At 41.8% G+C, this 27482-nt stretch overlaps 2 protein-coding genes across 2 annotated transcripts in view; both read left to right on the forward strand.

Annotated features, from left to right (window-relative positions):
* triobpb (TRIO and F-actin binding protein b) overlaps positions 1-5154 on the forward strand; it is a 51760-nt gene extending 46606 nt beyond the window's left edge. The window contains exons 9-13 of the mRNA XM_039765643.1: positions 1020-1179; positions 1302-1409; positions 1614-1700; positions 2112-2276; positions 4037-5154. Of these exons, the coding sequence (XP_039621577.1) occupies positions 1020-1179; positions 1302-1409; positions 1614-1700; positions 2112-2273 (517 nt within the window). The 3' untranslated portion in view covers positions 2274-2276; positions 4037-5154. The remainder of the gene's footprint in view (positions 1-1019; positions 1180-1301; positions 1410-1613; positions 1701-2111; positions 2277-4036) is intronic.
* Positions 5155-13859: 8705 nt separating this feature from the next.
* Positions 13860-25688, forward strand: ndufa6 (NADH:ubiquinone oxidoreductase subunit A6). Its single transcript, XM_039765644.1, has 3 exons — positions 13860-14032; positions 22532-22647; positions 25477-25688. The coding sequence occupies exons 1-3, from the start codon at positions 13900-13902 to the stop codon at positions 25606-25608; spliced, it is 381 nt and encodes a 126-aa protein (XP_039621578.1). The 5' UTR covers positions 13860-13899; the 3' UTR covers positions 25609-25688.
* The last annotated feature ends 1794 nt before the right edge of the window (positions 25689-27482 follow it).

The raw sequence follows: 27482 nt of genomic DNA on the forward strand, positions 1-27482 counted from the left end.
TGGACATAAGAAGTCGTCTTTTATTGGAAACTTAAGTGAGGAAAATGTAAAAATTTATAAGAGCTGAGAGTGCAGGAACTGTGTCTGACAATAGCATTCACACAAATGAGAGATGAGAGGACCATGAGCGTGGGCTGTTAACCATAAATGCTTGAGAGAAGGGCAGGACTTGAAAAAATCTCTTGGCAATAGTCTTGTCTCATCTCAAGATTTTCTTTTATAATAAAGAGATATGCATACATTCCGGTCACGCCATGTAAAAATGACAATGCTTTTTCTACTTGGTCTCCCCATGGAAAAATCAAGGAAAATTGTGTCTTTGTCCCAAACATTATGGAAGGCAATGTATGTATTAAAATAGTCATAGTTACGGTTTATTGTCCTGGTTTTGTTTTTATGGAAAGTAAAGTTGAAAACCAATTCCTTAGGCAAAAATAAAGTATGTCAATGAATTGCACCTGATAAGAAAATACCAGCACTCAAATGTTTAATTGTGGAAATGGATTTCAGATATCTTGGTGGTCTCCACAGTGTCACTGGAAATTCTCAGTTGTGGTCCATGACACACACAATGGTACATTAGATACTGTTGCACAAGTGTAAAACAGATATGTATAAAACTACTGGGGTAGATACAAAATTTAGCACAAAATTGAACAGAATCAGTGATCAGGATAAAGAGTGAGGCCATTTGTCTGTCAAGGCTCCCCTCTGAAAGACTTTAATGTGTAACTTGGGTTAGATTTCACTTTGTGTGCTGAGATTCATGAGCACCAAGAAACAGCATTGTTTACTCAAATTTACATCTTGCTTTTTATCATAGTATGTGGCACAAGAGATGAAAGAGATGGGGTGTGGATTCTGAAAACCACAGCCAATTTAATTGGAATTATTTATTGATCACTGGATTTTTTCGCATGCAGCATAAAATGTTTTCTTCAGAATACAGAGACTTTGTTTGTAAAACAAGCTTTGAAACTATGACTTAACAGAACTGGATTCATGGACTTTTTCCTCAGGACAGATATGGAATCACTGAAGCATGATTTGGATAGTCTTTCGGAACGCTATTCACAAAAGTGCCTGGAGGTCAATAAGCTGATCCAGACAGCAGGGGAACGAGAGAGGGAACATAGTCAGCTGCAAAGGGCTCTGGAGGAAGCGCGCAAGCAAAACCAGGTCTGTGTGCACACAAAGACTAATGGGATATAGGAGAGATCAGTTGAGAGAAAAGTAAATGAGGAAGCTGCAACTTGAAACATCAAACTTTTTATATGTGAATTATTATATTTCATCTCCAGGATTTGCAAAGCCGGATGTCAGAAGAGATCAGTCGGTTGCGGACATTTGTCACTAATCAGGGATCAGGAGATGCCGGGAATCGGACACTGAACTCTTGTGAACTTCAAGTAAGTGCAAGTTGTGTGTGTTAAGGTGGCTTGACATTTATACATTGTGACTGCAGTGTACTCAATAACAATTGTAGAATATACCATACAGTGATAAACATTTATTTGATTAATAATGGTTTGAAATATTTAAGCATTTGATTAAGGTATATGTTGGAGCTTGTGAAAGAAATGTGGCGTATAATTGCAGTTTCCTTTTTGTAGGTTCTTCTTCGAGTAAAGGAGAATGAAGTTGCGTATCTTCAGAAAGAGATCACCTGTCTGCGAGATGAACTGGAGACACTGCAAAAGGTAATGTGCGATATTGAGAAGTAGCTTCTTTTTGAAATTGTGGATCCAGTTGTGGGACATCACCATTATGAGCAAAATGGCAAAGCTTGTTTAAAAGGATAATCATTTGAGAGAAGGACCACTAAATAAAAAACCAAAGTCAAAGGGATAGAGCAAGATTATAGTTGAGGGGAAAACCAAAGGGTTTCAAAGACAGGACTTAAGCAAAGAGCCAAATGACAAAGTTTCAGATATTAGACAGAACTGGATGTCAAAAGAAATCAGTAAGCAAACTTCCTGGCTACTTCATATCCTTTCTATGCAAACAAAACAAAAATAGTTTTTTTTGTTTAAGATGTTTAAACTATGTATCAGGCAAAGTGTCATGGAGGAAGGACTTCTCTAACAATGTAACTTCCCTCCTCCTTCTAGGATAAGAAGTGTGCATCTGACCGATACAAGGATGTTTACATGGAACTGAGCAACATGAAAGCAAGGAGTGAGAGAGAAATCGGCCAGCTGCGGGAGCATTTAAGGTTGGCCATGGCGGCCTTGCAAGAAGGACAGGCTTTAGGAAACAGCATTGGAGACTAAGTGGTGAGTGCTTCTATACTTTCTGACTGCACTACGGAGGCTTCATGAATGCCTTTACCTCATGTGTCATGTGATACACAGGTTCAAGTGCACAAGGTGTCAGATTTATAAAACTTGTGTATGCACAACAAGAGGCTGGAAATGTGCATGTGTAGATTTCTAAAGTAAATCCTGATGGGAGAACAATGGTATAATTGCAGCAGTTCTGACCCATTCCTTTGCCACATTTCAGAGAAACTGGCACATGATAACACCCTCAATAAAGTAGGGAAATGCAGTCAAGTCAGATAAATGACGTCTCACATGCAAAGTAGATAATATTACCAAGCCATTATTAGAATATGTGTTGACGTAAAAAAAAAAAGTAAACCTCAGAATTAATAATCAGTATGTTCAGACTGTATTTTAGTTCCCTTTTAAGAGAGCTAATTCTTTGTATTTGCACTGAAGACATTTTTTGGGGTTGTATCAGTTAATATAGCCTGCCTGTTGTTACTTCTCAGGGAACTGGCTGATATGTCAGCAATATCACAACCAAGGTTCACTCCGTCATGCCCACTGAGCTAGAAGCCATTAACTGACCAACAAGGTGCCACACTCGGTTTTTTTTGGAGTGGTTATATATAGATAAAACATAAGAGGTTTTTACCGACATTAAAAGACAATTTGCAGCAGTGTGCAGTTTTCCTTCTGTAACTGGCACATTTTACTTCACTGGTGTTGAAATAAGGGCATCTAGCAAGAATGAATTGCCTTTTGTTAACTGTAAGCATTTACTTTTCTTTAATGTACAAGTCCTCTGTGATGCCATGCTAACACCGACAAATGTCATGGCTTGGTGGCCTTGGGTCATCAGTGATTTGTTGGCTGACAACTAGCTGATGATTCTGTATGTGGTGGCTGGCATGTTGGCAAGGTAATTGGCTGAACCCTCCATTTTTCATATGGTTTATACTATTCATTGTAACAGCAATCATGGCATTACATGTGCCAGGTGATAATTGATACCTGCTCAGACAATGGCACCTTATGCCTTTTCACCCCAGCACAGAGGAAACACGCTACGATTTTGTGCCTAGTCTTGTCATTACATGTGCCAGGTGATAATGGGTACCCACTTAGACAGTGACACCTTATGTCTTTTCACCCCAGCACAGAGGAAAGGCACTACAATATTGTGCCCAATCTTGGCTCACTTAATTGCAGAGTGCAGCAAGATGTGCCAGGAGGGAAGCTGCTCTACCAGCCAATGAAGGACTGCAGCATCACAATTTCATATGTATGAGGCTGATGAGCGTAGTCTGTGTATAGTAGTTTCATGGTGGCAGCTGGGCAGAGTTAGAGGTGTCTTCACATACGGACATTTCAAAGGTGATTGTGATTTATATAGGTACTGTAAATTGTGTACCAATGTACGTATGCTAGGTTTTATAAATCCGATTTTTTTTTTTTCTTGATGTAAGGATATTTTGTTGCTTAAATCCATGCAAAGTCATATAAATAAGACCCCAGGTTTACAGCAGCTGTAAAGCTACACTGTAGCTGTCAGTTAGTAAATAAAAATGGGTGGTGGGGATGTAGGGAATACAATTTTGAATCTTTTATTTTTTTAAGCATTATTGACTTTGCCTTTTCACTGATAGTTAAAAACCAAAGTAAAAATATGTTGTAGATTAAAGATGACTGACCATTACTCGTTACGGCTTTTTGTTTGCTAAAATATTCAACTGATTTGTTTGCTTGTTATTTTGTTGTATCAACAGCACTTTGAGGACACTATCATATCTTCTTTTAAGCAGTTCAAGAAAATGTAAACAGTGCCTTAAATCGTCAGCCTTGGGATCGGAGGTCAGCTGGGCTGAACACTGGCTTCTGTGTTATGGCTGCACTCTTCTCATGTATTTATTTTTTATCTCACTCGGTTTTTGTTTTGATTTTATTTGCAGCTTTTAAGTCTTTGTTTTTTAAGATTATTTCTTAGTACACGTTTTGTGATCTACTGTATAAATTTCAGTTTGTTTAGATTCCTTACATATTTTGATATTGGATTATTCAAAACAGTTTATTTTTGCTTTCTTTTTAATTAGATTTTTTCCCCTTCTTCTTTTAAATATTGTACATTATATATAGAAGCAGGTTAAGGTGAGCCTCAGGACTTCCTTCTGGTATATTATCAAGGGACTATCCTGTTCTGTAAATGTTTGGCGGTAAAATAAAGTAACAAAGACCTGTGAACAAAAGTGGACATGCACTAAGATTACTAAATTAAAACAGAAGATGTCCAATATATGTATGTAGCCTAAACACGCTTTAAGCAAAAGGATTGTTCCTGGAAGAAAATGGTTAACAAAAAATGGTTTAAGACTGTCTCTTATTATCGCAGGACTTACAGTAAGACCGGGCCTTATTCACACTGGACTCTCTGTTGCTGTTTTCCTAAATGTCTAAATCTGTGAATGCCATCTTTAATCTCTTGTTATTAAATGTTATAAAAGCTGTGTCTTGGTGACAGCATCGCTCCAGCCTTTCATATTACTTAAATCCAAACCTCAAAACACTGTTCTCTCTTTGCTGGGTGATAACGTGTCTCTTCTTTTATTATCTCGTTAGCTTTGACATGTGCAGATCGCAGATCTTTCGCTGCCTTATGTTCAGGCCCTCGTAGTGGCCGAGGGACAGCATTGTTTTATAACACACACAGCGTGCACACGTTTTTCTCTATCCCAGGCCTGACTTGTTGCCTCAACACAGTGCTTTTGATGAGCCAATGTTTTTGACTGTATTTTACAGATGTGTCATGTAAACAGTCTGATTTTTACTTATGACCAGAGTGTTACAGTTTTTTGTAAAAATTTTCAATCAATAAATGTGTTTATCTAAATTGGTTATTTTTATGAATTAGATTGAAATATTTCAATTACTAAATAAAAAAAAATGTTCTTTGATTATCAACTTTTGCTTCCCTTACATAACCTGAATGGTTAGTGCCACATTATGAGGTAGATTGTAACTGGTAGAGGCTCAGAAAAAAATAAGATGTGAATTAGGGCATGGATGTGTTTTTTTTTTTTTTATAATTAAGAGATTTCTAAATTAGTTTACTAAATCAATGCATAACATTATGTACAAGATTGCATGGCATTAGAACATACAGTAAGACCAAAACAAATCTGACAAACGAGAAGAGACCATTCAGTCCATCAGCTGTCCTATTATCTCATACAGATACCTCTTGACTGTTGTCCTAAAGCCTTCAGTGAACTGACTTCTAAAGCTGGAGAATCTACTTATCACTCCATAAGTTACACCCCTATAACTGCTTTATTAAGTGTTAACACTACCATTTTCCTTTACGTTTTCTGTCTTCAACTGGCCAAATTTCCTCAAGCGTCCTTATGGCACTTCTACTTGAATAACACATCTTGAAAATCCGGTTTTGTGTTTCACTACTCGCTGATTGCCACCTTGTTTAATCTTCTTCTTCTTTCGGCTCCTCTCGTTAGGGGTTGCCACAGCAGATTATCTTTCTCCATATCGTCCTGTCTTCTGCATCTTGCTCTGTTGCACCCATCACTTGCATGTCCTCTCTCGCCACATCCATAAACCTTCTCTTAGGCCTTCCTCTTGCCTGGCAGCTCCATCCTCATCATCCTTCTCCCAATATACTCAGCATCTCTCATCTGCACATTGTGTTGTCTCCCAACTGTCCAACTTGAGCTGACCCTCTAATGTCCTCATTTCTAATCCTATCCATCCTCGTCACACCCAGGGCAAATTTTAACATCTTTAACTCTTAATGTTAACGTCAAAATGTAGGTCTGTCAGAGTTTGCCCAGCCATTTCCAAACCTCTCCCCACAGTATTTGTGGATACCATCCAGTTTTCTTCCATCTAATGCCATGTTCAATAATGAAGTGCTGATTCAACTTTGGAAACTCTGAACAAAAACATGGACCCTAGTACTCTTCCTGAACCATACTTGGTGATTGTAAAGCCAAGGTGTTTGCCGGCTTCCAGGTCTTCTCATTCTTTGTATCGTTTCCTGGATAATAATTTGCAGTAGCTGGTATTTATCATCGCACATCATCCTCATCATCAAATATTCTTGTGCTTGGTGGCATTCATGACTTCCAGAGGCTTATGCATTCCTTCAAGGACCTCCTCATTGCATTTGCAAACTGTTCATGATAGTTTCAACTTCCTTCTGTGAAACCACATGTTTATACATCCTTGGTGTTAATGTCCACCATTCTAACCATACAGAAGAATGGAGAAAACATAATAATGAACTGGGCACATGTGAAACTGCTGGTTAAGATGTTGATAGCAAGAAAGTAGTTTCATTTTCAGGAATGTGTTCCTGTCTCACTCAGTCCTGGATTTGATCCCAGTGCTGTATGTCCTTCTTGATTACTAAGAATCCTACCAAGAGACTTGTATATGGTCACATCCTCACCTGTCATCCGATACTCTCATTTATTTGTCAAAATGCACCTCCAGCACCAAATCACTACTTCCTTATTTTCAATCAGTGCACCGTGCCATTGGTGGAATTTAGTAAATTACTTGGCTGGGGTGCCTCAGGGAGATGAGATACATTTATGAAAAGCAAGAATGTCTTCTTTCTTCAGTTAAAAGTTTATTTGCATATACGAGGTGTGATTAAAAAATATGATGAATGTTTTAAAAAAAGAAACATTTATTGCATTAAAAGATTTACAACTACTAGTCACCCTCAAAATACTCTCCTCCACTTCGAATGCACTTATCCCACCGCTCCTGCCACCTTGTGAAGCAGTTCTGGAACTTTTCTTTCAAGAGGGTCTTTAGGTGGGCTGTCATGGCTGCCTTGATGTCCTCAATGGATTGAAATTGTTTGCCTTTCATGTTCATTTTCAATTTAGGGAACAGGAGTTGCACGGTGCCAGATCCGGTGAATAAAGTGGATGAGGACACAGCGTAATGTTTTTATTGGTCAGAAATTGTCGTACTAGAAGGGATGTGTGATAAGGAGCATTGCCATGATGAAGAATTAAACCGTTTCAACATTTTCCTTGGTTATTAAGGTTGAAGGGCGTCCAGATCTTTTTCGTCTTCAACCGAGTTAGATCCATTATGAAATCGATGAAACCACAGTAAACAGTCTTAATTGTTGGTGCAGTGTCACCATAAACCGAGTTTTCACAAGCAAATAAACTCTTACAGCCCAGTTAATCATCTTTGGTGGAATACGATTTCAGTGTTCACAAATCAGTTGAAAGAATTTAGAATGAGCTTGTCTTTGTAGAACAAGGGGCTTTGTTTATTTGGTCCACTTGCATACTGATTTCTTCACGTACAGTTTCTCCTTCTACACAGCAAAGTGCACTCGATGCTCTCAAAACCAAACCCCCAAAATATGAATTGAGGTGAGAAGGCCAGAGTCTCTTCCTTTCTTTGACCAAGTTTCCTCAGAGTCTTCTTTGAGGAGACATTAAGGTGTGTAGGACACATTCAGTATGGACACCCCATCATGTTAGACTCCCCAGAAGATGCAAAAGAGTGTAACGTGTAATGAAGTGGTGGGACCTCATTAATTCTTTGTGTTGACTCTGCAAACCCAACAGCTGTGTATGTAAGTTGTTAGTGAAAGAAGCAGAGGTCTTGGTGATGATTATGAGGAGTATTTAGTGGTCAAAGGACCCGCCTGCAATCAAGCAAATAGAATAAAACTAAAAAGAAATTTACAAGATGGTAGAACTTAAGTAGTTTTACAGCTGTGGCACAGTGTAAGCCTAGAGTGTTAGTTAAGTTAAATATCCATCCATTCTCTAACTGACTTCCCCAATCTAAGTCCATGGGGAGCCAGTGACTATCCCAACAAGATTAGGTGCAATGCGAGAACAAACTCTGGATGGCATGCTACAGTAGTTTGAAGTGATATGTGCTGTGCAAGACACTTTTTTTTTTTTTTATAGGAAACACATTTTTATTAAAGATTGCCTAAATATAAGTGAGAAACTTTCATTGTTTCTTCAGAAAAAAGGGAAAACCAACAAAATACCACCCCATATATCGACCTTCCCAGCATTGAGGAGTGGTTGATGTTAATTAAAAAACAGGCAGGACAGCAGTCACCTAGCAAAGGGCGGAGACTGAAGAACACCGGGAAGAGAAGAAAAGAGGAGACTGCATCATGGAACAACCTGCACCCAGCTTCTGTCGAGCCATCTGTGGATTGTAGAGCTGGATAAGCTGCTGGTGTGGGATGTGGAGCGTTCCAAGAGGGCTATGTTAAAGGAGGATGTCTCCCAAAGAGGCAAAGTCAGGGGGTTTGCTGGTGGGAGGCCAGTCAAACTTTTGAAGTAACTGGAATGATATAAGTGCTTCTGGAACAGAGGGAGAGTGTGAAGGAATACCGGTGACAACACCAAAAGATTTGGTCACACAGGACCAGAGAGGAGCACAGAGGGGGTCTGTGGAAACACAGGCGTGCAGGCTGTAAATTATGTGCCAAATGTCTTGTTAGGTGATACTTTCTCACTGTTCTGATGAACCAGAGTAAGGCCAAGAGTTTGGATTGAATGGCTTTTCCAGTTCCAACCAGACCTCTCGAATAGAGCATCATTAAGTACACGTTGATAACCCTAAAGTTGATATTTGTGTACAGTAGATATGGAGGAATTCACCTAATTATTCTTCATAATGCTTTACGTTTGTTAGTTGTTGTACCATCCTGCCCAGGTTTATGCTGCCCAGTACATCCAAGTCTGCATTCACATGGTGTTTCGTTACAGATCTGAGCCCCTCCTGATTCTTCCTTTATTCCACAGGTTCCTCAAACATTGCGCAGTACATTTGAGTCCTGCTGTGTTTGTAGGATCTGTGCTGACCGGGTATATCTTAATGTGGCTCTGATGGGCTCATAGCGCTGGTTTAATTTTGGTTATGCAGATGACAAGACTCTACCTGAAGCTTTTTGTCCCTCCGTGTCATCTTAGTGCAGTCACTTTAATTGTTTGGATTTGTTCTGTTCTGTGAAACACTAACTGTCATGCAAAGTGGAGTAGCAACTGAATCAATCTGTAGATAAAGTGAAGGCACTTGCTGATAGCGTCCAGTGTGACTGGGAAACTTAACGAAGCTCATTCTACAGGTGGACATTAAAATGGTGGAAGAACACAAAGACTCTGAATAAGAAGCAGTTAGTACTGCAGTCATTTCTTCTAAATCCACAATGCAGGTAAGAACACAGCAGTGCTACTGAAGTCCCTAACTTCTGGAACAGTCAGTAAGGTGAGCAGCTTTGGATCATTAGTACAACAGGTAAAGGTGCCAAAGTGCATCGCGGAATCATTTCTGGCTCTCAAAAGAACCATCCACATGGAGGTTAAAGAAAGAACCTTTATTTATTTAGAAGATCCATGGCTTATTCCATAAATAATGATGAAGATGGTAACAGATTTGTGAAATAAAAACGCTTTGCTGATTTTAAAAGAACTCTCACTGCCTATCATAACTAGCTTCAGGTTTTCTTGATCTGTTAGCATCCTGCTAGTCCCTAATAGATTTTTGTCACCATATTAGGGACCTTTTTAAAGCCCAAAGAACCGTTTCCAAAACCAAATGGTGCTTTGTCAAGCAATGGTTCAATGAGAAACTACACAACCCAGTACCGTGACATTACAGAAGCACTGCTTTGTTTGAAGAGTGTTCGTGGCTGGGTTACAGGACACCCAAAAAAGCGATAACCTCGCATTCACACGCTGAGACAGAGCCTGAAGAGTCACGTGATGTCGAGGGGGGCGGAGCTTTGTAAAGACACTAATAACAAGGTCCCCAAATTAAATCGCGCTTGGACTTTCTGCCTCGTTGCATTATTTTCTAAACCTGTGATTCCCAAACTCGGTCCTGGGGACCCCGTCTGGCTGCAGGTTTTTGATCCAACCAGATTCACAGTCAGTGATGATAATTGATCTCGTTCAGTTAGCTGTTTTTTCCTCACTCTTTTCTTATGTGTTCAGCAAAGGACAGCAGTATTATTTTTACATTGAGACATTTAGAAATATTTCTGTTTTACCTATAGCTTTAAATGCTTACTTTATTTTGCTGCTTTCCTATTATTTTTCTTTTATTTTGCGTGGTCCGCTCACTTCATTGTATCCTAATAGTGACAATTAGAAACAAGCAAATCAGACCCCCGGCCGAACTTCACTAAATGATGAAAGGCTGCCACTGCTTCAGCGTTAGACCCACAAATTACTCAATAATGGAAAGGCAGAATGGAAATCGGGATGAGCATAAATAAAAAGTAAAAAAACATATACTTTATCCACATTTAACTGTTTAATTTTCATGAAAATTTATTAACAGACTTACTTTGTAATTTCTTTATTGACCCCGAAACACGGAAACCGGCAAATAACAGCGCACTTAATAAGGCTAAGAGTCCAATTAAGAAGAGAAGCTGGTTGAAACCAAAACCTGCAGCCCCAGGGGGTCCTCAGGACCGAGTTTGGGAGCCACTGTTCTAACCTCCTTATTCGTTTTTCCAAGGTTATCCCCCAATAATAAGTAACCACACCAGTAGATGGCGCCAGCCCATCGCAGGATAGAAAGGCACAGAGATCCGTCCGTCTGTCCGTCCGCATGCACTCGTTCGTACTGCGCCGGCCTGGTCCCTTCGTCCATTTCGCCATTGCAGCCGCGGTTTGTATGGTTGGTTTAAGTAACACGACGCTCACTGTCTCCACATCACAAAGATATTTGCGTCATAACATAGGGGGTCCCAGACGGGCTCTCCACTTGAAGGCGAGCGCCGGTGTATTGAAGTGACTTTCCACCCAGATGAATATCCTGGATTAAGACTCTGTTTATTTTCGGAACTCAGTATATTACAATTTTGCGCCAAAACAACAATAATCAATAAGAACACAAGTCAAGGGAAAAAAATCTATCGGAATTATACACGAAACAAACAGCACCATCTACTGGCATGAACGAATACTAGGCAGTACAGTATATCACAGAAGCCATAAAATAACACTACCGAGCCACAGACGGCTAATGGTCCTAATATTACCCATACCAGTGACTTTAAGAGTTGGTGAAAAGGTGAAATACCTTTTGTAAAAACGATAAGGGGAGACTTGAAAAGACTTTCTCTGTAACAGTAGTTACGATGAGACCTCACGCTGCTGGGCCTGGGACTTCTGGCCACGCTAGTGGCATATCTCGATTTGCTGACCCGGCATTACCTGTTTCTGTGCCCTCTGTATGGTCCAACAGAGCTGATTAATCCATTTTTAGGTTCATATGCAGGAATAAATCGCATCACTTAAAAATACGCTTACTGTATAGTATTTATACTAAGAATGGCTTAGGTGCCATACGTTTTAATAATTTGGCGAGTGCCTTTCGAAGTCCGTGGAAAAGAGGGAGGCCAACGCGGAAGTGGATGGATAAAGTATAGGAAGATCTGAAGGAAAAGAGCTCGACTGAGGAGGAGATGCTTGGAGAATGTTGGTTAAGCACATATGAAGAAGAATATCGAATTCAGTGGATCAATAATATTTAATTGCATTATGATTCCCATTTGGATTCACGGGTTAAGGGTGAGGGCGGCGTAGCGCTGCTGCCTCGCAGTTAGGAGACCCGGGTTCGCTTCCCGGGTCCTCCCTGCGTGGAGTTTGCATGTTCTCCCCGTCTCTGCGTGGGTTTCCTCCGGGCGCTCCGGTTTCCTCCCACAGTCCAATGACATGCAGGTTGGGTGGATTGGCGATTCTAAATTGGCCCTAGTGTGTGCTTGGTGTGTGGGTGTGTTTGTGTGTGTCCTGCGGTGGGTTGGCACCCTGCCCAGGATTGGTTCCTGCCTTGTGCCCTGTGTTGGCTGGGATTGGCTCCAGCAGACCCCCGTGACCCTGTGTTCGGATTCAGCGGGTTAGAAAATGGATGGATGGGTTAAGGGTGATAAACTGGATACAACACATGTCTAAGGAAATCTAATTCTCACGCCACACCCGTTACAATAACATGCTTCTTTTACAATAAACAGACAGACATACTTGTTTCCTGCCATTTAAATATCGTTGACGGTATCTAAGTCATGTCATTTTCTACCCGCCCAACCCAGACCAGGGTCACGGGGGATTCTGGAGCCAACCGCTACCCGGATACCACACACGCCGTACAGTTGTTCACGCACTCGTAGAACAGATCGGACTGCACCGTAAAGTGTACAATAAAGTACGCTTTCAATACGCATGCGCGCCGCTCGGTAAGTGACAGGACCTGTTCCTAGAGCGCAAGTAGGACCAAACCGCGGGCAGGGAGCCAGTCCACCGCAAAGGGTAAACACACATACTTGGGCCAATGAACCTAATATGCAAGTCTTTTAAAGCGGGAACAAACCCACGCACACACTTAGAGAAAATGCAAATTCCACGAAAGAAAATACAAATTCCACGCTGGGAGGACCCGGGACGCTCCAATGCCAGTACTGCGACTTCGTTCCTTATATTTGGGTACTTCTTCCTATTCTTCAAGCTTTAAATTCGTAAATGTGGTTAAACCTACCACATACTGTAACTTTATAAATAATGTATAATATTTGACGTGGGATGCGATGTAAATATGTAGCAGTAACTCTAAAAAACATTTTTATTGTTCATATGTCTCCCCTGTCCTAAATGTCCGGCGTGTGACCGTCAATCACAGGTTAACTTTGTGTTCTTTCTTTTTGGCACTCTATGAAGAAATGTGCCCCGACCGGATTTCAAACCCCAACCCTTGTGTCCGTTGATTCGACTCGAGTACCCGCCGGGCAAAACGTGCGTGAAGTTTAATCCCTGAGTGTCCGTTTTTGAGCGCTGGCAAAAGTAAGGTGGCGAAACGCGACTGGCATCATTCAAAGTCCCGTTCAGCACCAGGCTTGGATCCGCGCTGGTTGAGGATTACATTTTTCCAGTAAAAAACATTAATGATCTAAATTATATTTGGACTACATATAAAGGATAATAATTTGATATAAACCTTTTCAGCGCATCGTCGCCAGTCCTTCACCTTAGCGCAGAGTGAGCGGGTCCACGTCAGACTGGTCGCGTTAATTTCCTCTCAAGTTGAGACACCAATTTTCGTTTGCCAAGGCACTTTTATACGTTAGGGTAAAACAGCATTTGTCAGTAATCAACAAACAACATATGGGGAACGCGAAAGCTTTATTCAGAAAGCCCGCAAGGTGGAAAAGGAGTACCTATTGAGAGGACGCACATTTCTGCCTACCTGTCGCTGTGCTGGTCCGTTAAACCGTTAATTGGAAACTCCTTAGAACGTGGAAGACATTAATACTATCTCGAAGTAATATGTTAGTTTTCATTTTTTATACCAAAATTTAAAAACATTATTTCCGTTTCGCTAGGAACATTTGACGCTGTATTTGGAAAACTAAATCATTTCAACATGACCCATGTTTCCTATCAGCACTTCTAATAAAGTTTGTTTAAACAATCGAAACTGACATTAGTCTGACCAATAACTTTTGGCTAAGGGAGGGGCTAAACTGAGTGACGTAGAATTATCCAACCGTAGTCGAAGCTGCGCTCGCGTTTCCAATTATGACACCGTCTGCGTAGTCCCGCCTGCAGCAATCATGGCGATGTTGACGGCGGCTGGTCGGGCCGGTTCGCGGATGGTGAAGCCAATCTTCAGTCGTGATCTGGATGAGGCCAAACGACGAGTTAGGGAGCTGTACCGTGCCTGGTATCGAGAGATTCCCAATACTGGTAAGGAGCATGTGGAGGAAAGACGAGGAGAAAGTCATACACGACTGGGAAGGCGGGTCAAGGTCGTCTTGTTTCTGAACAAACGCTTGCTGTTTTAAGACTTAATAAGACGAATGACAGCTTTAGATGTGGCTCGTTGTTGAAATAAGCGTGGCTGTTTTGGTCACGAGTAATTTTATATGCTTTTAGGTTTTATTGTATGTAGCGACTTTCATAGTCAAGTCTAATGCAGACCGCTTTTCGTACAGAAAATATCGTGCAGGTGCTACAGCGCTGAATAAAGTGTCACATAAACACAAGGGTGGCCGAAAACTAGCGCGATGCCCTGTTAATGTGCAGTGCATATACTTGTACCAGTTTAAAAAAGGCAATATATTCTGGCTCAGTACCTATGGCGTTATTTCAGTGCCACTATTCTGAGCACACGTAAAAAAATATTGAGCGCACGTAAAAAAAGATTGCAAGTGCAAGGTTGCATTTTGAAGAGAAATTTATTTTGAGCGTACAAAAGCTGAATTTGAGTGAACAAAATTCATTGCTGCGTGCAAAAAATGTATTTCAGTGTTTGCGCTTATCCATATACACACACACAATAGCACCCCTCTCGCTCAGTTTTTCATTTGCGCTTGCTCGCAATGTGTTGCTTGCGCTCACAACATTCTCTGCTGCGAGCGCTCAACTCTCTGTACACCGTTATAAGTGTGCCACAAAACCAACCAATCACAGACTTGGTTTCAAAAATTCTGATTGGCTCTTACGGTCTCCAATCAGCTCGCTAGCTGCTGCATTCCGGACACCGGAAACACTGTCCACTCAGCCTCGCTTCTTGCAGATAGAGGGAGTTTTGATTTACTCTGCAGCCAAAGAAGAGAAAATAATTAAAGATATTATCCGCAAATTGGGGTTTAATTGAGTTTAGCTGGATTTAGCTACATTTCGGACTGTTTCCGGAATGCAGCAGCTAGCGAGCTGATTGGAGACCGTAAGAGCCAATCAGAATTTTTGAAACCAAGTCTGTGATTGGTTGGTTTTGTGGCACACTTATAACGGTGTACAGAGAGTTGAGCGCTCGCAGCAGAGAATGTTGTGAGCGCAAGCAACACATTGCGAGCAAGCGCAAATGAAAAAACTGAGCGAGAGGGGGTGCTATTGTGTGTGTGTATATGGATAAGTGCAAACACTGAAATGCATTTTTTGCACGCAGCAATGAATTTTGTTCACTCAAATTCAGCTTTTGTACGCTCAAAATAAATTTCTCCTCAAAATGCAACACTTGCACTTGCAATATTTTTTTACGTGCGCTCAGAATAGTGGCACTGAAATAACGCCATAAGTACCTGTCTTGGGCTGCAGGTCTTTGTAACCGTGTCGCTACATGCTGTACCTGCCTGCATTCTGCGGAATTTTACTCGTGTTTTGATATCAATGCAAAACTTTCCAAAAGATGCTTAGATACAGTCCCGATCAAAAGTTTAAGACCACTTGATAAATGGCAAAAAATCATATTTTGCATGGTTGGATCTTAACAAGGTTCCAAGTAGAGCTTCAGCATGCAACAAGAAGAAATGGGAGTGAGACGAAACATTTGTTGAGCATGCAATTTAATGAAAACAACGATTAACAGCTGATCAAAAGTGTAACAACAACATTTATTTATATAGCACATTTTCATACAAACAGTAGCTCAAAGTGCTTTACATATTAAAGAATAGAAAAATGAAAGACACAATAATAAAACAAAATAAATCAACATTAATTAACATCGAATAAGAGTAAGGTTCAATGGCCAGGGGGGACAGAAAAAACAAAAATCTGTAGGGATTCCAGGCCATGAGACCGCCCAGTCCCCTCTGGGCAGTCTGGGTAGGACCACACCTCCAAAAAAACCCGTAAACCCCCCCAAAACAGAAATCAAACTTCCAAACATGAACTCAGTACTGAGTAGCTCCACCGTTATTGTTGATCACTTCAAAAATTCGTTGCGGCATGCTTGATGGAAGCGTTTCCATGAGGTGAGTGGGAACATTTCTCCAAGTGGTGAAGACGGCCGCACGAAGGGCATCTACTGTCTGGAACTGTTGTCCATTTTTGTAAACTTCCCTTGCCATCCATCCCCAAAGGTTCTCAATTGGATTTAGATCAGGGGAACAAGCAGGATGGGCCAAAAGAGTGACGTTATTCTCCTGGAAGAAGTCCCTTGTCCTGCGGGCATTGTGTACTGTAGCGTTGTCCTGTTGAAAAACCCAGTCGTTACCACACAGACGAGGGCCCTCAGTCATGAGGAATGCTCTCTGCAACATCTGGACATAGCCAGCGGCCGTTTGACGCCCCTGCACTTCCTGAAGCTCCATTGTTCCACTGAAGGAAAAAGCACCCCAGACCATTATGGGCCCCCTCCACTGTGGCGTAGAAAACATCTCAGGTGGGATCTGCTTGTCATGCCAGTAACGTTGGAAACCATCAGGACCATCAAGGTTAAATTTTTTCTCATCAGAGAATAAAACTTTCTTCCACCTTTTGAATGTCCCATGTTTGGTGCTCTCTTGCAAAGTCCAAACGAGCAGTTCTGTGGCGTTCAAGGAGACGAGGTCTTTGAAGACGTTTTTTGTTTTTGAAGCCCTTCAGTCTCCGATGCCGTCTGTTGGTTATGGGGCTGCAGTCAGCACCAGTAACGGCCTTAATTTGGGTCGAGGATCGTCCAGTGTCTTGACGGACAGCCAATTGGATCCTCCGGCTCAGTGCTGGTGAAATTTTTTGGGGTCTTCCACTTGACTTTTTTGTTCCATAACCCTCAGGATCATTTAAGAAATTCCAAATGACTGTCTTACTGCGTCCCACCTCAGCAGCGATGGCGCGCTGTGAGAGACCCTGCTTATGCAGTTCAACAACCCGACCACGTTCAAAAAGGGAGAGTTTTTTTGCCTTTGCCATCAGAACGTGTGACTACCTGACAGAAAATGACAGAATCCACATCTTTGCACAGATTTGGCCTTTTAAAGGCATGTGGTCCTAAAATCTTGATCAGCTGTAAAACAGCCTGTTTCAATGTAATCGTTATTTTCAATTAATTGAATGCTCAAAAAATGTTTTGTCTCACTCCCATTTCTTCTTGTTGCATGTTGAAGCTCTACTTGGAACCTTGTTAAGATCCAACCATGCAAAATATAATTTTTTGCCATTTTTCAAGTGGTCTTAAACTTTTGATCGGGACTGTATTTTAGCAGCTGGTGTTGATCTGTACCGTCGAGCACTCGATAGACACACGTCTAGGGAGGTTTTTCACTGGGTGTGCTAGTTTGCCCACCATATCTCAAATATGTCCATATTAGATTATTTGGTGACTCTAAACAGGCTGAATATGAATGAGCGTGGACATCTGCATTATGTGTGCCTTGCAGGGGTCTGGTTCATCATCCAGTGTTGGTTGGTGCCTTGGGCCAAATGCACACCCATTGTGGATGCCAGTCCTTCACAAGGCTTGCTTGTGCACAAACCTAAAACCAGCTTGGTTTACTTTAACCAGTCTAATTAACCAAAAATTTTTGGAATTTCTCTGTGTGTGTGTGTGTGTATATATATATATATATATATATAGTGGGGAACAGCCTGGACACAGACATGTAGACATGATTATATGCACCACAATACGTTTATTTTACAACTATTTACAATAGTGAACACACACAACCCAGTGCTACAGCACCAATCACCCTCAAAAGTCCAGGCCCTCAACAATGTCTTACTCTTCAGGCTGCCGCCTTGCCTCTCCTCCCGAGCTCTGTCCTCTTCCACCCGACTCCAGCCATTGTATGAAGGGAGGCGGCCCCTTTTATACTCCCCTGGATGTGCTCCAGGTGTTTCCCGGCAATCTTCCACCAACACGCCTCAGTTTGGCGGAAGTGCCGGCTGCATCCCCGGAAGCACTCTGGGTGTCCTTGCTCCTCTTCCCCCAGCACTTCCGGGTGTGGCATAAGTGCTGAGGTCCACTACTCTCTAGGCACTGGGGTGCCCCCTGGCGGTGCCCATGGGTACAAGGTTGAGCTTCAAAGCTCTGCACCCGTGGTCCCCAACACAACCAGGGCGGTCGCTCCCTCATGGTCTGGAGGAGGCGTAACCCTCCTCCGGTCCTCTTGGGCGTCCCGGCTGGGTACCACCCCCGCGTGCCACAAATATATATATATATATATATATATATATATATATATATATATAAAATAGAGAGACAGAGAGACTAGGGGGCTTTGCCCCCTGCTCGCTTCGCTCACCAACTCCCATTTTTGGTTATCTGGATACACACTTTTAAGATTTTTTTTTTCTTTGAATTGTTGCTATTTCATTAGTTTCACTTTTATTTCAGAACTTTTGTAAAAACAATATTTGGAATCTTTCGAGTCTCAATGTGCTGAATCTTTTTAACAAGGCCAGTGAGACTTGTGTTTAATGACTTTGTACCATAATTCAGGATAGGTGTCTCTGTTTGGAATTTCAGCACAGACAAAAAGATCTTCATCATCAGCAGTTAATCATTTTTTTTGCAAAGTAACCAATAAATGCATGTGAGGTAAACCACGTTTTTGAAATTCTCTGACTTAAACTTCAAAGCCTTACAATCTTTACATACTTCTGACATATCACCTATGTCCAAATATTCGATCTCTATTCACCTTTTCGTTATTTCTCCGAGTAATAATTTCTCTTTCTTTGCGCTAATGCGATGTTTACTTTCTTTGTTTTGACCCTGTCGTTTTTTCTGCTTTCATATTCTGTATTTTGCTCTGCATGTGTTTCCCGCCTACGTTTTTTTTTGAGTCTTTTGAATTCCAGTTTTCATTTTCTCTAACCTGCTCTGCATGTGTTTGGCCCTCTTGTTTTTTAACCTATTTGTGACGTTTTACTTTGTTTTCTACTCCGTCGTTTATTTCTGACCTCGTTTTATCTCACTTTTTTTTTCCAATGACACCTGGTCCATGGTAATTATTTTCCCTTTTTTCGAGTAATAATTTCTGTTTGTTTGTGCTACTGCGATCTTTACTTTCTTTTTTTTATACTTTCTAATTTTCCTACTTTCATATTCTTTAACTTTCTCCACATGTGTATTGCGCAATTTTTTCTTTTTTTGAGCCTTTTCGAATTCCACTGCTTTCATAATCTTTAACCTGCTCTTCATGTGTATAGCGCCAATGTCCGGATTGGATGTGCTTTTTTTTCTTCTTCAGTTCCATTTTTTTGAATTTGCACCTAGATTTTTCTTTTTCTTTTCTGTCTCTCCAACGCTTTTGAGTTTTTCTCCGCGCTGCTCTTTCTTCTTTGCTTAGTCGTTTATGTTTCATTTATAACGTATTGTCCTTACAGTATATGCTTTATATGCGCTGAGAGCCCTGGATCTGTGTGTGCTCATAGCCAAAACACGACTGAGTGTGTTGCTGCCCGTGCTCTTACTTGGTTGTAAGTAGGGCGTGTCTTGCAAGAATCTCATGTTGTACGTCTTCGCGAGACTGTCCGGGGTCAATCTCTTTAGTCTCACGGGTCTTTTAAGTGTCTTCCGTGATCATAACATGAAGATCATGTCTCGTCGCCCTACTGTTTCTCTCCAGGATTTTTTTTTATAATAGAGAGATAAATAGATGTATATAGAGATAGATATAGCTAACAAGTGAAGCACTTTGCATACTCCAACTGATCATTTTCAGGACAGATACCAGTCATTCACTCCAAGTGCAAAAGAAAGTCCTACTCGACTAAATAAATTGAGAGGTGCAGGCTACCTCCATCATGTAATTACATTTTGGATCCATCTTATGGCAAGCTGGAGGAAAACTGTGGCAGCATCTGCTGATAGTGAAGCACATTGCACAGGGCAATTTTATCATTCTCAATGCAAATTGTTACTCCAAGTGCAAAAGACAGTCATACACACCATTAAGATGCCAAAAAAAAAAGAAGTGACTGCACCCTCGGCAGTGACCTGGATGGCTGTGTTTCGTATGAAGTGCATGAGCCACCTTTCTTCGAGGACTGGCAGACAGAGTATTCCCTAGGGTAGAAGGACATTGGAGTACATGAGAAAACCTAGAAGGGAACATCCATACTTGTTAGACTGAATTTGAAACCACGTACTGAGGCAGCAGTGCTACCATATTTAAAAAACAAAAAAAATAAAACCTTTGATTCCACGTAACACCACACATGTCAGAAAACATTTATCAAAGCAGTGCACATTTGTGTATAGAAAGAACGAATCAACAGCCATAAACATTTGTGAAGCAGTACAATTGATAGATACTTTATTAATCTCAAGGGGAAATTCGCATAATCCAGCAGCAGTATACTGATACAAAGAAACAATATTAAATTAAATAGTAATAAAAATGAAAAAAATTAAAATAAAATTAATGTTAGCATTTACTCCCGGGTGGAATTGAAGAGTCGCATAGTGTGGGGGAGGAACGATCTCCTCAGTCTGTCAGTGGAGCAGGACGGTGACAAAAGTCTGTCACTGAAGCTGCTCCTCTGTCTGGAGATGACACTGTTAAGTGGATGCAATGGATTCTTCATGATTGACAGGAGTTTGCTTAATGCCCGTCGCTCTGCCACAGATGTTAAACTGTCCAACTTTAATCCTACAATAGAGCCTGCCTTCTTAACAAGTTTGTCCAGGCGTGAGGCGTCTTTCATGTTTATGCTGCCACCCCAGCACACCACTGCGTAAAGAGGGCACTCGCCACAACCGTCTGGTAGAACATCTGCAGCATCTTATTGCAGATGTTGAAGGATGCCAACCTTCTCAGAAAGTATAGTCTGCTCTGACCTTTCTTACATAGAGCATCAGTATTGGCAGTCCAGTCCAATTTGTCATCCAGCTGCACTCCCAGATATTTAAAGGTCTGCACCCTCTGCACACAATCACCTCTGATGATCACAGGGTCCATGAGTGGCCTAGGCCTCCTAAAATCCACCACCAGCTCCTTGGTCTTGCTGGTGTTAAGTGTAAGTGGTTTGAGTCGCACCATTTAACAAAGTCTTTGATTAACTTCCTGTACTCCTCCTCCTGCCCACTCCTGATGCAGCCCACAATAGCAGTGTCATCAGCGAACTTTTGCACATGGCAGGACTCCGAGTTGTATTGGAAGTCTGTTGTATGTTGGCTGAACAGGACCGGAGAAAGTACAGTCCCCTGCGGCGCTCCTGTGTTGCTGACCACAATGTCAGACCTGCAGTTCCCAACACGCACATATTGAGGTCTGTCTGTAAGATAGTCCACGATCCATGCCACCACGTGTGAATCTACACCCATCTCTGTCAGCTTATCCCTAAGGAGCAGAGGTTGGATGGTGTTGAAGGCGCTAGAGAAGTCCAAAAATATAATTCTTACAGCACCACTGCCTCTGTCCAGGTGGGAGAGGGATTGGTGTAGCATATAGATGATGGCATCCTCCGCTCCCACCTTCTCCTGGTATGCAAACTGTAGAGGGTCGAGGGCGTGGCGGACCTGTGGCCTCAGGTGGTGAAGCAGCAGCCGCTCCATGGTCTTCATCAGATGTGACGTCAGAGCAACAGGCCGGAAGTCATTCAGCTCACTAGGACGTGATACCTTTGGGACAGGAGTGATACAAGATGTTTTCCAAAGCCTCGGGACTCTCCCCTGTTCCGGGCTCAGGTTGAAGATGCGCTGTAGAGGACTCCCCAGTTGCAACGCACAGGCCTTCAGCAGTCGTGGCGATACACCATCTGGACCCGCTGCTTTGCTGGCACGAAGTCTTCTCAGGTCTCTGCTCGCATGGGCTGCTGTAATTGTGGGTGGGGATGTCTCGCCTATGCTGGTATCGGCAGAAGGATGGTTGGAGGATGCAGTACTCTGAGGTGTGAGTGGGTAACTGCGATCAAACCTATTAAAGAAGTTGTTCATTTGGTTTGCTCTCTCCACGTCTGTCTCGATGGCGGCACCCCGCTTCGAGCTGCAGCCAGTGATAATCTTCATCCCATCCCACACTTCCTTCATGCTGTTGTTCTGCAACTTCTGCTCCAGCTTTCTCCTGTACTGCTCTTTCTCCGCCCTGAGCTGGACTCGATTGAGATGTGAGCTATAACAAAATGACTGAAAGGTGTATGAACTCAAGTGCATTGTAACTTAATATTTTTTTGGAAACCGCGCTTGTTATCATGTGGCTTTGAATTTAATGTAATGCCCTCCATGGCCCCCTTTTTGACAGCATGATTTTCAGTTGTGGACCCCATGACACAAGGTGTGTTCCATCTTTCACCAAGTGGAGTGGTCTTTATCTCGTCCCTACTTGAGTATCAGGGTTATAACGTTGTGCTGTGCAGTCCACCGCATGATTTTGTTTTTATAGCACTCTGTGAATGTGAAATTGTCCATAAAATTGGCCATCACCAGACAAGCCATCCAGTTGTGCAGTTGTTTTGGGTTGTCATCAGCCAAAATAATGATATGTTGGACTGAGTTTTCTTTAATAGATAATATTTTTTTTTCTTCCTTAGTTCACACTTACCAGTTGGACATCACTGTGAAGCAGGGCCAGAGCAAACTGAGAGAAATGTTTCAAAAGAACCACCACATCAGTGACCCCAGAGTCATCGATATGCTGGTCATTAAGGTGAGTCTGGTGCTGGGCAGCCACACTGTGCTGATACTGCTGATGTCCCCATTATGAGCACCTCGGGTAACGCCTGATGCTGTAAGAATACTGGGTATTTATTTGTGTCGAGTGTAAAAAATGTTTTTTAAACGCCCTTCGCCTCCATATTCTTTAAACTATATCACACCCTGTCTTGGTTTACTGATAACAGTAACAGTGCCACTGCCATTTTTGAGCAGCTCATTTAGAGTTACTCAAGTCAACTTTCTGCTTTATGTGCCATTTCTCCCCTATAGTGTGACTGACTTTAGTATTAGAAGGAAGAATTGTGTTCTGGACATGTTGATGCTTTTTTGTGAAATTGCTGGTGTCCCATGAACAGCCGATTCCTAGCTTGTGTCTGATGCTGCTGGAGTAGGAAATAAACTAAGTGTGTTCAGCATACGGATAGACGTGCTTGGTTATGTTTTTCCTGCAGCTGGGCTACGTTTTAAATGTGCTTTACTTTTGGTTTTTATTTCGGAGCAGATGGTCAGGTAGGAAGCTCCTTCACAGATCCAGCTTCCAGGTTCTTGTTCTGTGTGGATTTTGCAAATTCCCCTCTTGACTGCATGGGTTTGGCTCCCTGTGTCGCAGTGCAGGTTAGGGTTAATTAGCGATTATAACTTGGCTCTATAACTTGACTGGTTCAGTTCATGCCTCATGTCCAGTACTTGTGGAATGGCCTTCACCTACCAGTGATCTTGAACTGCATTAAGAGGGTCTGAGAATGTTATGTGATTTTGTTCAGGGTGATAGGGAGTAATGAGTGCCAGGCAGGAACCCGGCTTGTACAGCAAGGCCAGCTCATTGCTGGGCACACATTCGCCTCCATTTTGTGCCCACTATCCTGTCAGACAGTGAGAGGAGGTGCATCTGGCAGGGAGACCTTGTGCTAATGCTACAGTGAAAGCTCCCTAGGCGGTGATCAAAGCCGGGTCAACTCTGATATAGCATTGGAAGCTGGCACAACAACCCTCAAACAATTAATTTTGAGCAATGTAAGAGATAACTGGATAAACTTTCCCATGGTAGAGGCTATTAAAGAATTTGATAAATTTGACATATTTGATAAATATGTGCCCACAACCCGTTCCGTGCAAAAGTTTGGACACCCCTGGTCAAATGACACATTTTGACATTTGAAGTAAAACGTTCTATAGCAAGCAAACTCAACAAAATGGCATTTTTTTCTGAAAATGTTAATGTACAGTTAATGAATTATTTAAGAAACTGACAAAATGTTAAAAAAAAAAAAAGTAAATTTTGCATTTACATAAGTTTGGAGTTGTGAAGTCTCCAATGTCGTCAGGCTGTCATTCTGGCCTGGCTTAGCTCATTAGGTGTTTGTCTGGTGAAGAATTGTCATTAGCAATTGTCAGTTGATGAGTCTAATACATGCTTTGTGCAACACACAACAATCATGGGCTGTGCCGAAGATCTGAAAATGAAACTAATTGATGCCCACAAAGCAGTGGAACGGGTTGTGGGCACAGGAAATATTGTACAGGGCGAATGGATTCTAATAAGTATCAGCACATTCTTGGCAATAATGTCGTCTTGTAGAAGAAATCCATTTTTCTTCCCCCAATTTCCTGACTGACTGCCTGAAAACATTGCAAAGCACACTTTGAACTTTACCATGGAATACTTTAAGAAACTCGAGGTAGAGGTTTGTGAATGGCCCTCACAGTCGCCAGTCTTGAATCGATGGGTAGGCCTTGCGCTGTGTGTTTGTAGGACAGCCCAAGAATATCTCACAGCAGGAGGCAAACTGCAAGGAAGAATGGAGACAAACTTTACAAAAAAGAATTCCAAGGACTACTTTTTGGCAAAGGGGCTAAAAAATGTAAACTGTACATTTCTAATTTTCATTACAATCAATGCCGGATTGGTGGCTCTGTGGCTGAGCTGGTAACTCGAAGGATTACTTACTACTCCGGTGGGCCCTTAACCTGCAATTGCTCCAGGGGACCTGTACAAATAGCTGACCCGGCACTGTACGCCTAAAACTCTGAGTAATGTGGGGTATGTGAAAAAGAAAATTTCCCCTCGGGGATTAATACACTATAACAAAAAAAATGCCATTGGGATTTGCTTTTTATTCCAAGTGTCCAGAAAAAATAGAACTTGGCCATGGGCCTGCAAATATTTGCAGAGAACTGTAGCTGTTTAATGCAGACAGAATCATTTGTTTTAAAAAAGGACAGGTAATTTCTGATAAACCCAAATAGACATGTTGGCTGTTTAATCTTCTAAATACCAAAGTGCAACAGAAATTTAGTTTTGTTTTGCATGCGTTTAAAGCAAAAAAGTGTCTAATCTTTCGTCCTGAACATTGATAAGAAAGAAACAAACCGTCAAGCATGAACCTCCTCTTCACTTATCTCATCTCAGAATGAGGCTACTTGTTTAATTTCACAGAGCTCAGAGTTTTGCAGCATTAACTCGGGACTCTAAGAAAAGACCAAACAATAACTGCTGGAAGATCAACTACCAATTGACAAGAAATCAGGTTTATTCAGGTTGGGGACAACCCCCCAAAACTGAAGACGTTTAACATCCAGGCATCAACCGGCGCTTTCTTCTCCTTCAGTCAAGTAAGGTGACCCTCTAGCTGAGGCCTAGCAGGACTGCGCCAAGTGATCAACAGGATTATGAAACACAACCACTTTTAGCCCTGTAATTAGTTTTCAGGTCTAAAAGCATTTAACATAACTCTGTTAGAAGTTGTGTAAGACGACCGTAACTCTTTGTGATGTGTTCAGTAGCTGTGGCTAACCTTTTATTTTTTCCTTCTTTTTAAAGGGTAAAATGGAACTGGAAGAAACCATTCAAGTTTGGAAGCAGAGGACACATATAATGCGCTACTTCGGCGAGACAGAAACGTCCAGACCCAAGGACTTCTTATCCAAGTTTTATTCTGGACATGACCCCTAAATGATCTGTTGTTTTCGAATTACTTTTGAAAAACCTTTATCCTGTCCACTTGGAACTTGTATTAAAGTTAGTAGATAATGGCTGTGGTTTTTTTTTTTTTCCCCCCCTTGTGTTTATGAAGAGCTGGGTTTAAAACTAGACGCTTTGTCAGGTGGATAGATTCTTCTTGGGTTTGCCCGTCGTTTTCCCCCTGAAATAAAGTAAGTCTGACGTTGAAAGGATGGAAGAGGTCTTATATGTGCAACAAATGTCTTTCCCAATTTGCAGTTGTCAGCATCACATGACCCTAATTAAGTGTGAGTGGCATTACTTTCTTCACCCCCCAGGACGTCTTTGTTGTGGGAGTTAGCCAGAGTTTGAGGCACAGGAGCAACGTAACAATTATTGAAAGAACACTTTCGTTAGGCTGCTGTTACAAAACTGGTTGTTGAGATTCAGACATTAATTTTTATACTTAATATCATCTGAAATTGACTTGATTGAATGTTATTCTTTAGAAACCAATTACACCCCATAGCACATTGAGATAACATTTATCTATCCATTTTCTAATCCACCTACCACGATCAGGGTCACGGATAGCTGGTGCCTACTCATCAGTATTAGGGGCAGTAGGGAGAACCAACACTCACCAGGCTATCAGTCTCATGCCCATCTTTTAAACCAAGCCAAGGCAAAGCCACCACTTAAATCTCAACGCCCCAGGACTTTGGGGAGCTAGACAAGACCTCAGGTTTTGAATAAAAACCAATGGTGTGGATTATAATGTGCACATACTGGTACTCTATCACAGATAGCAGCCAAAGCAAAACCCAACTGTATCTTCATATGATATTGTATATTTAATGATAATGTGCTAGTATAGACAGCAATCCAAATGGAAACAGTTCAAAGTTGAAGAATTGAAACAGGACAGAATAGGCGCTTTTCCACTGCATAGTACGGCACAGCACGGTTCAGTACAGCTCACCTTGGTTCGGCTCAGTTCGGCTCGGTTTGCGATTCGACTGCAGTTTAGTACCGCTTTAGAGTGGGCGGAATTATTCACGTGTCGTTATAGTTGCGCCGCCTCTACTGCCGTGACACCTTGGAACTTTTAACAACACGCAGACAACGACAACACTTTAGCTCGACGCGCAAGGGTAAGCATCTAAAAAAAGCACATCACTAGCTAACTTTTATCACTGTTGCAAAGCATAAAATGAACTTAACTGCCAGTGTAACATTAAAATGCTGATTCTGTATATTACAGATCTTCCACATTTTGCAAAAAAGTCGCCGCAACAGACCATCTGTTTGGACATTTAACCGTGCTTCAGAGTGGTGGGATGTGATTGTTCCCGGTTTTACAATCGCACAGTGGCTGGAGAACTTTCGAAACTTCCGCGTGTCTGTACCTTTAAAGAAAAGAATAGCCAGTGACGCAGTAATGACGATTTTCTCCGGCCAATCAGTGACCAGCAGAGTTTACACGTCACATTTTGGTAACGGTTCGGCACGCTTGGAACCTCGGCTGAGGTGGTACTAAAAAAAGGACCAGGTACCAGGTACTGTTCCCAGTGGAAAACCCCGCAAAAGTGAGCTGAATTGAACCGTGTCGTGCCGTACTATGCAGTGGAAAAGCGGCTAATGAGAGGTCAACTTATTACATGCACTTACCTAATGGTGACTTGATCCAGCAAGGGCAAATAATTTTGTTGTCACACATTTTCCACTGTGTAATCTATCCCATTAACTCAATCGGAAGGGGCAGAATATCCCTTTTTTAAAAATATATATGTACCTCTTGATTAGTGACATGTTTCTTTCTTACATATTCCAAAAGGGAGTCACAGAGGCAGTCAACAAAATGCATGCACCAAGCTTAACCAATG

The sequence above is a fragment of the Polypterus senegalus genome, chromosome 10, assembly GCF_016835505.1.
Source record: "Polypterus senegalus isolate Bchr_013 chromosome 10, ASM1683550v1, whole genome shotgun sequence".
In the NCBI taxonomy this organism is placed as follows: Eukaryota; Metazoa; Chordata; class Cladistia; order Polypteriformes; family Polypteridae; genus Polypterus; species Polypterus senegalus.